The sequence below is a fragment of the Eurypyga helias genome, unplaced genomic scaffold, assembly GCF_000690775.1.
Source record: "Eurypyga helias isolate BGI_N326 unplaced genomic scaffold, ASM69077v1 Scaffold33023, whole genome shotgun sequence".
NCBI lineage: Eukaryota > Metazoa > Chordata > Aves > Eurypygiformes > Eurypygidae > Eurypyga > Eurypyga helias.
In genome coordinates, this window is record NW_010243603.1 from 1 (window position 1) to 13819 (window position 13819).

General features: G+C 40.5%; 1 protein-coding gene across 1 annotated transcript; it reads left to right on the forward strand.

The window, feature by feature from the left end:
- The first annotated feature begins 133 nt into the window (after positions 1 to 133).
- LOC104504056 (MORN repeat-containing protein 5-like) lies at positions 134 to 13029 on the forward strand. The gene is made up of 3 exons (XM_010149494.1): positions 134 to 281; positions 1193 to 1324; positions 12950 to 13029. Exons 1-3 carry the CDS (start codon positions 134 to 136, stop codon positions 13027 to 13029), a joined length of 360 nt encoding a protein of 119 aa, XP_010147796.1.
- Positions 13030 to 13819: the final 790 nt, after the last annotated feature.

The following is a 13819-nucleotide window of genomic DNA, read 5'->3' on the forward strand; positions in this document are numbered from 1 at the left end:
GTGGCCGGGCATCCCACAGGTGGGGTTCCCAGCGCTATTTAAACGGGAGTGGAACCGTGCGCTCGCTCGTCGCAGTTAACGCTCAGTTTCGGCAGTGGGAACACGAGCCTTGCTCGCGCTCAATCCATCCATCATGTTTATTAACTCTGTGCTTGAACGTGTTTTGCAGGGGGAATACACTTTTGCAGATGGTCTCAAATACAAAGATAAAAAATGGCATTACTGTGACGGCTACGACAGAAGATTTTATACAGAAATCTGCTCTGGTCTTAAACCAGCAGGTACTGAATTGCGTTTGCGATCCTAAGAGTCTGGAAGGAATTAAACTAACAACTTTGCTTAAGAAAGATTAATTCAGCTACATGAGTAACATGGAGCAGAAATGCTCTGGCTAATTTCAGGACCCAACCGTAGGAGGCTGCCAGAAGAACGCTGACACCACCTTCCACCAGCGCAGGATGCAGCATTACACCCGCAGCGCGGTCTCTTCTGGAGGGATGACCCGCAGGACAGGGCTTTGTTACCCACAGCTTCTGACATCCTGATTAACCCTTTTATACATTAGCAGTGTGCTTTTAGCATAGGAAAGTTGAGCAAAACAGATTAATTTACATCCGGAACATCAAGTAAAGTTTGAATGTGCCAGTGCCATGTAGCTTTTCAGTAGGTACCAAAATAAGCATTTGTGTCCAGTCTATATTTTTGCTAAAGACTTTTATAACATTATTATCTGCCTGTAGTCAAAAGGTGAAAAGATTTGTAAGGAACAAGTGAGTAAAATACGTAACGTAATACATGAAACACTCTTCTTTAGACATAGAATATTTCAGTGGTGATGTCGTTCTGTGAGGCCAGTGAGATTCTTCTGGCCCCGTTTTGGAGTTTAGGGGCATATTTGTGATGTTAACTTAGTGGGCTGAATCACAGGACCGTGAGTGAGGAAATCAAAGTGATCTCTTTTTTATGACACACTTTTTTGCGTATGGATTTTTCCACTTTCAGTTTCTCTGTCTGCAAAATTGGCAAAATGTTTCATAAGATTTATTGCAAGGTAACTGTGTTGTTTTTATAACAAAGACCATGGAGATGTAATATTTGTTAGTTATCTTGGGCAGAGACACAAATGCAAAAAAAAAAAAAGAAAAAGGCAAAATAAAGCAATCCCTTTGTTTGTTTGTTTGTTTTTCTTCAGGCATTTCTCAGCTTACAAATCTGGATCCTCCCAGAAAAATCCCAGAAGGATGTTACGACTGTGGTGATGGATTCTATAATCCTGAAACCAGAGTTGTTGTTGACTACAAACTCAGGTTTCTGAGAAATGCAGGTATGACTTCTGCAAGGTAAACTATGATGAATTTATTTGTCATGTTTTCTAGGACACGTGATTAAAGCTAAAACATAAAAAAGTCCAGGATCTGGTTCTGTTACCACTGGGCTAAAATTTATTTAACTTATTTATTTTTACCAGCGATTTATATATCCCCAGAGTTGCATAAATCATGTTTTGCAAAATTACAATGAATTATTCCCAAGCAGATATGAATAAATATATTTTATTACCATTTGGAATGCTAATCTCAGGAAGATCTTTGATCTTTTCCATATTTCCTCAAGTAAGGGAGTGGTTGTAAGGTGCACATCCTTGAGCCTGACAGCTAATAAACTCTGTGCTGTGAACCAGCAGGGTGCTTAAGCATGTGCTTTTCTCTACGTGTCGGAACAGTCCATTATATTGAAATGAGTCCTAAGGCTGTTCCTTGCTGAACAGGAAACTTTCTTGTCACCTTGTAGAGCTGCGTTTTGAGGAAAGTCTGGTAAATATTGGGTCTTGTGGATGAGTTCCCAAATTAAGAAGGGAAAACTAAGTCTCATCAAGCCAAAAGAGAAACTTTTCAAATCAAAAGCACACAGAAGATTCTCAAACAATTGGCACTGGGATAACTCAAAAAAAAGAATCTGACCTGAAACAAACGCTTTGTGTTCTGACTATTTAAGCTTTGTGTTTATCACCTTTTTGGTGTAGATTTTTTTTTTAATGAAAATGTTTTCTGAAAGCAACCACCCACCCCACGCTTTTTCTTTTTTTTTTTTTTTTTTTTACCAAATGTCCAAATTGCAAGACCTGGTGTTTCTAGAAGACAGAACACTCCATTTTCAGTGTGTCACAGTTTAACAGTTTTGTTGCTTGGAAACTCCATTTTTCAGCAAATTTACTGTTCATTAAAAAAAAAAAATTCTGCTCAGCTCTACTTTCAAGAGCTTTTATAAGTATGCACTGTGATATTGGAGGAGGGAAGTGAAGGGGGGGGTTAAATGAATTGGAGATACCATCTGCTATAAAATATACCCTATGATACATGGCCTGTTTTATAAACGTTGAATAAAAACTGATCTAGATTATTACAAATGGCATTGATCCAAAATACTGGAATGCAGTGGGCCTACTGATGAGGAAGATAAGCAACATGCTTTCCAAAAACACAGGAACCTACACAGATTAGTACAGGAGGGAACGCCTTGGAATTCAATTTATTGTTTTTTAATCTGTTCTTTGAACTCATTGTCCTTTATGACATTTATCACAAACCCTTCAAATTATATCGATCAGTATTCGCCAACCAGACCCGCACGGCGTGCAGTCTGATGGAGTCGGAGAGGTGCTTTGTGTGGCTGTTCCACCGAGAGCCCCGTACACAGAGTTAAACTTGTTGATGTGAGCGTGAAGAAGGAATGTGTCATGTAGGCCAGACCCTTCCTCTCAAGAACATGAACACAATTGAAAAACCCGGCACTTGCTCAACATCAGAGGAACTCTTACCGCCCCAGGAGAGATGATTCAGGGCACAAGGCCACTGCAGTAAAGAAAAAAAAAAGAAATTTAAAAAAACCCAGCTGTAAGCAGAAGAAACTGAGGAAGAGGCTGGGATGACAGGGAACAGATCCAGAATTACTCCATTATAGGTTGGGCAGGAAGGAGCAGGAAAACCTCCAGGCTTCCAGCCAAGTCTTGAAAGCATCAAAAGCAGATGGTAGGAAGCATTCAGGAAGTTCTTACAACAGCTTGACAGGTTTACCAAAATGACACTATCTTCCTCAGGTCTGGCAGCAGGCTTTCAGAATACTCCAGTTCTCACCTTTCACCCTGGCCCTATTAGGAAGCGATTTCTGATTGTTTCTCGGCTGTTTGTGAAAGAGAGCAAGGAAACACACAGCCTTGGCACGGACTTGCCCCCAGACTGGCAGCCTCCAGGTACCGTTCCAGAAGAGAAGAAAATAGACGCCATTTGAAACTACGGAGTTTGCTTCCACCACTGCTTTGTCAAGAGGAGTGGATGTAGAGTACCGCAGAGACTCCTGTGAAATTTGGCAAGCCTTGCATTTCCCTAGCGTGGAGGTCTGATACTCATTTACTTAAAGAGCTCTTACTGCTAAAGCAGTGCAAAGGCCCATCATGAAAACATAATCAGGCCCAGGGAAAGAAATGACAGCAACAGTTTCGTTGTAGGTTTTTATCTAGCAAAGTTTTCCAAATTCTCATTACAATCCTGCAGTTATTACTCCATCCCTAAACCTCTGTTTCCTCAGGGATGCTCAAGTTTCTCTTGACTCTCCATGTGTTCTTCAATCTTTGCTTTTTTCCAGTATTGCGAAGTACGCAAAATTGGACACATAAATAAGAATGGGAATGCTCATTTGTAAGAAGATACGTTGTTTATTTTTAATAGATACTGGGACTAGACTCCTGTTTCACTTTTTTCTTTTTTTTTTTTTTCCAGAAATAGGACTCTTGGCATCTTTCTAACAGAGTTTGGTCAATAGAAAGATGGGAAGATTTCCCAATTTTTCCGTGAAAAGTAGAAAATATAGGATGTTATGTTTAATGCAAAGCAGGGAGGTACAAGAAGAACGGTGACATTCAGGGTTTAGGACTCCTGAGTATCGGAGAAGCCCATAGCTTTCAAAGGGAAAATACTGTCAAAAGCAGAAATTTTGTTCTACTGAGATGGAAAAGATTATAGAGATTGCCTGGGTCACCTCTTTTGATGAAAAGCAAAGATACTTCTGATGAAAATTGCTCTGTTTCTCCCGCGGTTCTCCGAAGGAGGGGTTAAATAATGTAAAACATGCTCTTTCTCTTTGTACTATGAGAAGATTTGAGCTACTGCTTTCATACTCCATCTTCCGGTTTAATTAGTATGTGCATGGCGCACAGCATAGCTTTCCGCAGCACAGTCAACATCACCTGAGATATGTGCATCTCGTCACATCACACCGAGAGCAGGAAGACACAAAGCCTGCCTTTACACTAAAAGCTCAGTCAGGTAACTGGATTAACATGCATGTTATTAAGAGCAGGATTAGGCCCAGAAAACCAGGACAAGTGTCATATTAAGAGGAGAGTTTTTGGTGTTGCTGCAGTCCCAAGCCAGCCAGCAATCAGTTTAGGATTTCTACGAGCCTGAAAAGTCATGCAAAAAGCAGCAGGAAAAATCCTGCTGCTTCAGGAATCATTATGAGCTGCAAAGGTCAAGATTCAAGAACATTATTTTATTGTAGTTTGGAAAAGTCTGGGTTTAGAACCAGGTTCCGTGTTTGTGAGGCTGACCCAACCCCACAGGCAATGGTGCGAAGTCATTTTAATTCTAAGCCTTGGTAACCACAGGCTTACAGTTTCCTCACAGTGTTACCTCGGGATAAACGTACTCAGCCTCGGTCTGAAAGAATTTAGAAGCAAAATATTTTTGAAAGTTGTCAGTGATGCATTCATCCATTTTAGGTTTATCCCAGTGTGCAAATCCATGAGATAAATCTCCCACATTTAGACTTTTTTTTTGGTCTTACAACTCAGATCTGACTTGCACCAAGTGCTTTTTGGGAAATGTAGACTTTGACATGTCTGAAAAATGTAGTTGAGAAACAGAGCCATAACCACTCAATAATTACGCAGGGTAATATTTCTGTACCTACCCTCCTGCACCCCAAATACATGCAGATGTTTGCGTGCTCTTTCTCATAAACTACTGGAGAATTGGGTGTGGGATGAGGACCTGGCAATTTTTCAGGCCTGGAGTATTTCTGGAAAAAAGACAGCAAGTTAACTTCAAGTCGACTGTGGTGCAGGAAAGAAAAAAAATAAAAGATTGACTGCACTCAGGGATCAGGCACGGAGCCTTATTCCCTGTTCTTCTTTGAAATTGCCCATTCTGATGATGGAGGGAGTGGATGAACAGTCTGATTCCAGGCTAGTCCCTAGTCATTGCCTAAGAATGTAAGAGTTGTTTTGGCAGATGCCCGTAGCAATGGAGAGGAAAGCCCCAGCAATGCACATACAGAGGGAATATAGTATTTTTGTTCGAATGAATTTAGCTTCCCATAGATTTAAATGTCTACTTCTAACACAGGACCATTTAATCTTTTGTACATTTGTTTCTTTTTTATTTGACTTAAGACACTGAATTTAGATGAGGTTTAGTTCCTACATATTGAAACTCTTAAAAGCTCTTCAAATAATTGTTCTTTGGATACTTGTTAAGCTAAAGAAATCAGTTTTGATCGGCAGTAAAAGTTCATGCTATTTTAAGTGCAATGCTATAGCTATTTTCTGTTGTATATTTAATCATTTTGAATTATATGTCATGTAAAAGATTTTAGCTCTGGGGCATTTGCCAGATGGCTGATTCTGCATTTCACACAACAAAAGAAATAATGTTTGTGTAAAGCTCTTAAAAATAGTTGGTAATCAGTATATTCTACAACGAATAGGATCCAGACCTGTTTGGAAAAAAACCCAGCTTTTGCAGAAATTAATTTAGAGGATTTGGTCTCTACCTCTGGGCTCTGAACAAAACAAATTGTGTCTATTGTTTGCTGATTTTTTTTAACATTTAACAACTTAACTGAATTGTAAATTTTACTCATTTTTATGTTAAATGCTCTCTATTGCAATCCACTGATCGTTTTCTCTTTACTTTGGCTGACAAACTTATTTCTGAAAACATGGTTTGGTAAAACAGAGTGCCAATACTACTCTCCGTTTACACAAGTAGAGCACACAAATGTGACTAACCCTTTGCTTTTCTTGCAACATCTGTAGCGCCTGACCTTTTTACTGCTAACGCCTCTTTCTGGCCTCTTTGATTCATATTCCTCAAAAACATAATTCCAAAACGTATTTTCTCTCTCTGCCATGTCACTCAGCTTGTTTTCTTTGCCCGCAAGCCTCTACACAAGCCCATACAAATTCATCTTTTGGTCGTGTCTCCTCCATCTCCCATATGCTTTTTTCTCTTGCCTCTCATCCCAGGACATAGATTTTCTGCCCACATTCATACAATTCCAGTTTTCTGGTACTTGCTTTCCAGACTCACTGCTTCTATGATAGTCAGAAGATTTGAAAAATACTATGTTAAGGTTGAAATTGTAGTATAGCTCTTTCATCTGGATCTCCAAGTGTCCCTCATCTACCTCTTCCTAATTTTTTAGTTAGATAGCTTTTGTCCTGCTGTGAGAGCTTTGCACCTAAATAATCTCCAATGCTTAACAAATAAATCAGTTGAGGAGCCAGATCTTAGAAGGGGGGGAGGCAGAACGTTAGCAAGTATCAGACTGGGGACTGCTGCGTGGGCAAGGCAAATGAATGAGTATTGAAGTGACGATGGAGAGGGAAATTGAGTCTACTTAATCTAAAGAGAAGATCCCAGGCTGCTACTAGACGTAGCTTCATGTCTGTTCTTACTCTACCCTAAACATTTTTTAAAATGTTGGACCAATTCTCCTACCCATCATATGTTCTTTCCATATATTTTTATCTAGGAATGTGTTAAGATCGTGCAAATTTTGAATGCCATTACCAAACACGTACTTATTATGTCTTTCTCAGTGTCAAAGGCTGCTTAGGTGACAGAGATATTGGAGACGATTTATCCGTATAACCACCAAAATGTTTTTAGATAAAATTTAGCTTACATGTTTTACTATAAAAACCCCTCCATTCAGTAAAACAGATTATGAAACACTATGATTATATTTGGTACTAAACCCAACAATGATAATATTAGTATATGCATCACGGTGTAGGTTACTACAGTAATTTCAGTAGCTAAAGCTTTTGCAGATACATTGTTCCTTGTGGTTTCCTGGTCTTAAAATACTTATCATTTTGAAAACCCTGAAAGTTCCAGTTCCAAATAATGGCATGCCAAGAATAACAACTTTGTTTGTGTGCTAGCCATCCCATTGTGAATCCATTAGATAGGTTATACACGAGTCCTATAGGCACTTATAGTCAACTATACAGTTCATGGGAAAACAAGTTTTACAAGAGATGGAAAGTTCATTTGGGGGCCATTTTGGAATTACAGTAATTAAAAGTAAATGGAAGGGTGAGAATTTGTGGGTGGAAGCAAAGGTTAATTGAAAATGTATTTTCCATTTTCTTGCCAGCCTTGATGTTGGTGGGGTCAGGTGCAGTAAGGAAAGTGGCGCTAGGGACCCGGAGGGGCTGATGGAAATGAGAGGGGTGTGCCAGGCAGAATCCATGGCTGAGATGCTATCACTTGTGACTCTAATTGTGCAGTGGAAGAACATGATAAACTGCACTGCGGGTGATGGGAGGAGTCAGGCATGCGAAAGAATTAAACGATATTGTTGTTTACAATGGTCTGCCTGTGCTTGGCCCTCTGCAAACTGAGAGGAAACTCAGCTCTTGTTCAAGAATTGTCTATTGTAAACACACTCTCTTACAAACCGTGGGCATGGAAGGCTGCGTCCTCGCGGGACGCTGGAGCTGGGAGCCTCTGATGGTCCTCATGGAGGGACACACCAGGGCACTTCTACTTCCCTGCTTGCCCACAGGGCCTTTACCAGAAGAGGGTGAACACTCAAGTCTGGCCCCATCTCGCCTTTGGGCAGAGAAGGGAGCTGAGGATCTGAATTTTGGAGGGTATCAGGGAGCGCACAAGGCCTCCGGCTTAGACAAAGCCCTTAAGACAGCAGAACACGCACAGCTCTGAAGGGCAGTGTGAAGACCTAACGTAGAGTCAGACAAGGTTTTTAGGTGAACAATGTAGTTTTTTTCCCTGTGTAAGCCACTAAGTATTCTAATTTCAAGGCAGTACATCCTCCTGCACACTTCCAGGTGGTTTCCTGGGAAAGCTTTAGTTAAGGGGGCAAATCCAGAAGCTACAGACAATGCTGCTGTTGGCTGAGTCTCCACTCAGCATCACGGCAGACACCTGAGCACGCGGAGTCCTGTGAAGTCCCTCACAACTGAGGTTTCCATCAGCGACACAGAAACGCCACTGCTAGAAACAAATTCTAAACTTTGCAATGTGTATTTAATGTAGGAAGATTAAATTCACCTAAATTGCAGTGTATTTTCAAGTTGTCCCTTGGAAGCACCCTGAAGCAAGCCCACCCCGAATTTCCAGCTGTTTCTAATCCCAGCTGAGAGATAAATCTGTGGTGTGTAGTTGGGAAAGTCTCTTCTGCCACTACTTTTAGAAAATTAGACAAGTGGTTTCATTTTGCAGAGCTGTTGAGCCAAAATCCACTGATTTAAGTGGGCTGCAGTTTGAGCTCACCGCGCAATACACTTAACAGCAGTTTTGACAGACACCTCTTTGGACTCTGCTGGCGTTTGGAGCTTCCCCTAAAGCCACCCAAATCAAGAAAAAACTTGCAAAGCAGTATTTGTTGAGAAGAAGTAATTTTGAAATGGGCTACTTAGAGGTGCAGAGGATGACTAACGGTTTAGTTGGGTCGTGTTTGCCTAAAAAGACTCCATCCAAATGGACCTGTTGGCTGTGTAGACAGTGTCCAACAGGAGACCAGTAGGACTTGCACCCCCTGGTTAATCATCTGCTGTGGGCAGATGCTGTTTCTGGGGATCAATCGTGCAGGTGGCTGCCAGGGTTGGCTCCATATGCCCCTGCCTGCTTAATGAAAACAGCCTGAATTAATTACAAAAATAAAAAAGAAGCTATCCCAGTTTGGGCTGAGGATCTGGGTGCTAGAAAACTGATCTTATATTTGATTGAGACACAAGACAATAATTTAAAAGAATCAGTTAATACTTACACATATTCTAACAGCTCATCCATTAGGATCTCTCGCTATCTCTCTCCGTTTCACAATTTCAACTATATGTCATAATAATAATCATTATATTTCACTAACCTTGGAAGAAATGACTTCTTAATATTTACTAACTGAGCAGGGATACACCAGATTGCAATATAATTTTCAGACAAAGCTTTTTTTCTTTACCTTCAAATATCAACATGGTTAGTCCTGTTTCGGCAAAGTCTGTTCCATGAATGTATATTCTACCGAGGAAAATCTAAAAAAATAGATAAACTTTGAAAGATAAATACACTGACACAAAATTCAGCACACAACATGAAGAACCCCCATACTACCTAATTGTGCACAGGGTGATAATTTACCGCTGATTAAAGAGTTTGTATTTTTTTCAGATCTTTTTTAAAGGGAAAATTACTTCTGAAGGTGAAGATGTGCTTAGACAATCATATTAACATATTCAAACAATTGCAATTTACAAAATAGTAATTACAACTCACTATCTGCTAGCATTAATCAAACTTCAAGGTTTAATCCCATTTTAAATATTGATGAAATGTGATTCTCCAATCTAACCCTGGTGTTGCAGGGTTATGGAAGCAGCCAGTGACAGAAAAAGAGGAACGTGTAGTTAACAAGCAGCTGCCACAAAGAAGGATCGGCATCTGTGATTTAAATTGTTAGCTGCACAGTCAGGTAGAGTGTAAAAAGGGTAGTCAAGAGGCTGTTAAGTCCATTGCTGCCAATTACTAACAATCAGGGAGGAGCTTTAAGACTTGTTCAGTACAATAAACCCAGTTTGTCTTGTTTCAGGGGTTACTACTGAAGAGGTTGCAGCTGCACTGATTCAAATAGCCCTAAAACTACAGTAATTATCAACCAGTCGTCTTTAGTGTAGCAAAAGTATGTTTTACCATAGCTTAACTCTTTACATTCTAATATTTCCCTGCCTCTTCCCACATAGCCAGCCCTGGAGCCGTTCTCATCCCTGGGTTTGTGGTTCTCCTACGCTGGATCCATTCTTTCGTTTCCCCTTGCGTAGACCAAGGACCCGTAGCACGCGATGCCTGGGCTGAACGACAGTCCTAGGGATTTGCTTGTGGGTTGTTTTTGGGGAATATTGAGTCATTACATCTATTTTACCTCTTCATATACAAAGTTGCAATTCATATAGCTCGTTCAGCTTTTATGTGTGTTTAAATGATACGCAAGCTAATCAGTGCTTATGAACATACATTTAATTTACGTGGGATCAGACCACTGCATGAACCGAGACACTCTAAGACAGCCCAGGGAGGCTGAAATCCTCACAGCATCCTGCCTCGTGTGCTTTCCTAGCAACCCAGGAAAACCCAGAGTGCAGAAGGACTGGGCAAACCAAGGATGTGTTGGAAACCTGGAAGCCAAGTTATCATCTGCCTTTCTTAGTGCTTATGCTAAGTGGGCACTGTGGATTTCTCACCAGGAAGACAGACTGATTATTTCTAGTACTCAGGTGAGCCACGTATATCTGTGCCCCAGTATGAGCTAGAGTGATGTACAGCACGTGTAAGTTTTGTTTATTCCTTCACCGTGGCAGAAATAGTTAAAGTTTCATTTTCTTGCAATTATTACAAGCTCAAATAAACTATATTTTCAGTTAAGGTGATTCCAGCTAAAATCACAGAGCTCCCCAGGCTGGACAGTATCTGTTACAGCCGAGGCTCACGTGATCACGTCGTTACCATGCTGGAACACCTAGTGCATAGAACAAAAGCCAGCACGTTGATTACGGCTTTGATGTTGTTTTTAAGAAAGCTTAAGGACCACATTTGCATTCCTCCTGCAGCCCTCGGTGGAATCTCTGCCTCCGTAAGGTTTGCGTGGTCTTTAAGCAAGATTCAGTGTTTATCTTTTTAATTTCCCTTTTAGCATATTTTCAGCATTTATTTTCTCCTAGTTTATACCCGAATAAGAAATGTACCGTTAACGAGGTATTTTGTTATGGACTTACTGATTCATAGGCACAGGGAATAAAAAAAGAGATCATGTCAGTGAAACACAGAAAGAGCTGAACTTGGCTATTCTACCCAAACAGTAACCACTTTCCGGTCCTTAAAGCGAGGCTACAGGCTGAGCTGTTGGAACAATGGCTGCACAAGTGGTTTCTCCAACCCCGTCACGGTCACCGGGGTGCTGCTCAAAGGTGGGCGCTCACCACCAAAACGGAGCTCTTGCCAGCGTACGCCCCTGAGTGGGAAATGAGAAGAGGGTCAGTAGGCACAAGCCAGCACTTTGTCTGGAAACCAGTGGCTGGGCAAAGAGCAAACTGGAGAGCAGGCTCTTAGGGAAAACCTCCTGCCATTCACCGGCCTTTCGACTACCGATCGTCAGGGGTGGGAGATGAGTGCTGCTGTTCAGACAAGGGGCAAATGCCTTGGCTCCTGCCTTCCTTAAGGATGCCAACAGAGCTGCATGAGCAGCTCCTTAGAAGTGAAGGTGTGTGCTCAACCCAGCCAGAATGGGAAAAAGGGAGGGTAGCATGGAAATAAAAGGGAAGGAAAAAAGGAGAGACAAAGCTGACTTGATTCAAAACGCACTGCCATCGCTAAGATTGACCCCCAAGCTTGAAGACCTGTGCATCAGACCTAACGCCACATACCCTTTGGAGAACTTCAACTTCTGGGATCAGCACAACCTTATTCCCAGGACCTTCCTGTCGTTTGCATTCCAAATGCTACTGTGTCACTTTAAGTTAAAGGCGCCACTCTTCCGTCAAAAGATCTCCACCAAAACTTGACTCCTTATAAGCAACGTGCTGCTGGTCACCGTACCAGGACTAGAGCCCCCACTGCTCCATCCTACTTGCAATCCTCTATTCTTTCAGGTACAAACCCCTTCAGATTCAGATACACACATCACGAGCAGCTGACCTGAATTCGTTAAGACAGTGGTAAACACAAGAAGCAGCTCTCATACATTTCATTTATATAAAAATAAATACAGGTATTGTTTTAAGTAATACTTTGATTTTTTTTTCAAGGCTTTTTGAAGTTTGTTCTTCCTGGCTTGCTACACAGATCGCTCTTCCCCTTACACTAACACAAAGCAAAAGGCTGCAGGACACTTTCTGGAGACAAGACTATTTAAATCCCTGGAATTAAGAAGCCACAACTTAACATTTGCCAACATTTTTTTTTTGTAATCATACACGAAATTTCTATTCAGACTTTGCTGGACAGTTGTTTTTTCCTACATTGTCTTTGGGATTTTTTTTGCTTCTCACACTGTCATTGTGCTTTGAGAATAAATATGACAGACATGAATACTAACAAGGGACACAGAAGATGGTCTAAAATACGTCTATCAGCCACTATTCCAGCTTATCGATACCCCTCGTGATGTACATTTCAAAAACAGCACCGAGAGAAAAGCCAGAAGACAAGAACCTGGGTTTGACTCTGGATTTTTCTTTACCTTCTCTTTTCATAAACCGACAAGCAACACAGACGTAGTACTTAAAAAAAATGTATCTTCATTTCTGATAGTTTTAACATATATCTCCTGCACATCTCCTGCCAGAAAGTCAAAACACCAAAATACATACATGGAAATCTCATAGTTCTGCACGAGCTAATTTTGGCAAGCAGACAAATGATCAGAGTCATTGCCACAGATCCAGTACCTCCTGCCTTGAGAAATTCCAGCACAGCAGCACACAGTCTTCTAAAAAAAAAAAAAAACAAAAAAAAAATGTTCTACAAGATGCCTATGGCTAAAAATGGATTTATTTCTCAAGGGAAAAATCGCTTGTTTGAGCCGGACCCTAGTGATGCAAAGAGCAGCTCTGACATGGTGATATTTGGCATTCTCTCTATCTCCCTTTTAGACGATGATGAGCATGAATGGATCATTCGGACCTGCCGGAAAGCTTGGGATGAAAAAACTGAACATAAACCCAAAACATGAAAACAACTTTCCTAGACGATAATATTCCAAAGCAGGTAATCTGACTCACAATAAATCTAATTTGTCCTCGTGGATTTGTCTCACCCTTTCCCTCTACAGGAATATAATCTTTTTGTCATCTTTGTCAGCACAAACAAAAATGGAAATAATCATTTAATCAGTCATGCTGAGAAAAAGCCATGGAAAAAAAAGCAGACTGTACTCACAATAATATTCCTGAGAGGTGTGTAGTGTAGTACGTACACACGTTATTAAGCCTGAAAACAATTTGTTAAAAAGAGTGCCTCAGATTCAGTGTTGAAGTCATTCAAATCCGTCTTAATCAACATTATTTTCCCAGATTTTAGTTAGCTGTCCTGGTGAATTCCTTTCCTCTCTTTTTGCTCAGTACTTTGATATTGATTGATCATTGTAATAATGTACACCAGAGGTATTCTTTAATGACTGGTTTGCTAACTAGGAAATTATATCCATTTACTACGAACGTTTGTTGAACTCTCCTGAAGCCAGAGTTTAACAAAATAATAAAAGAGGAAAACTGGGTGGGTTGCTGCTTGATTAGTAAGCCAGAAAGTATTTAAAAATAAAATAAAATGGAATTACATCATTTTCTGGATGTAAGTGCCAGCACTTCTACTTGCATTAACTTTATTTATTACACAAATAAGACATTTACAAAGCACAACATTAAAAGTATGTAACAAAACAGACATTGGTTTTACAAAAAAGTGCTTACAATTTAGTTTTACTTTTTTAAAATAAATATTAGTCTTGACTGTCCACTCATTCA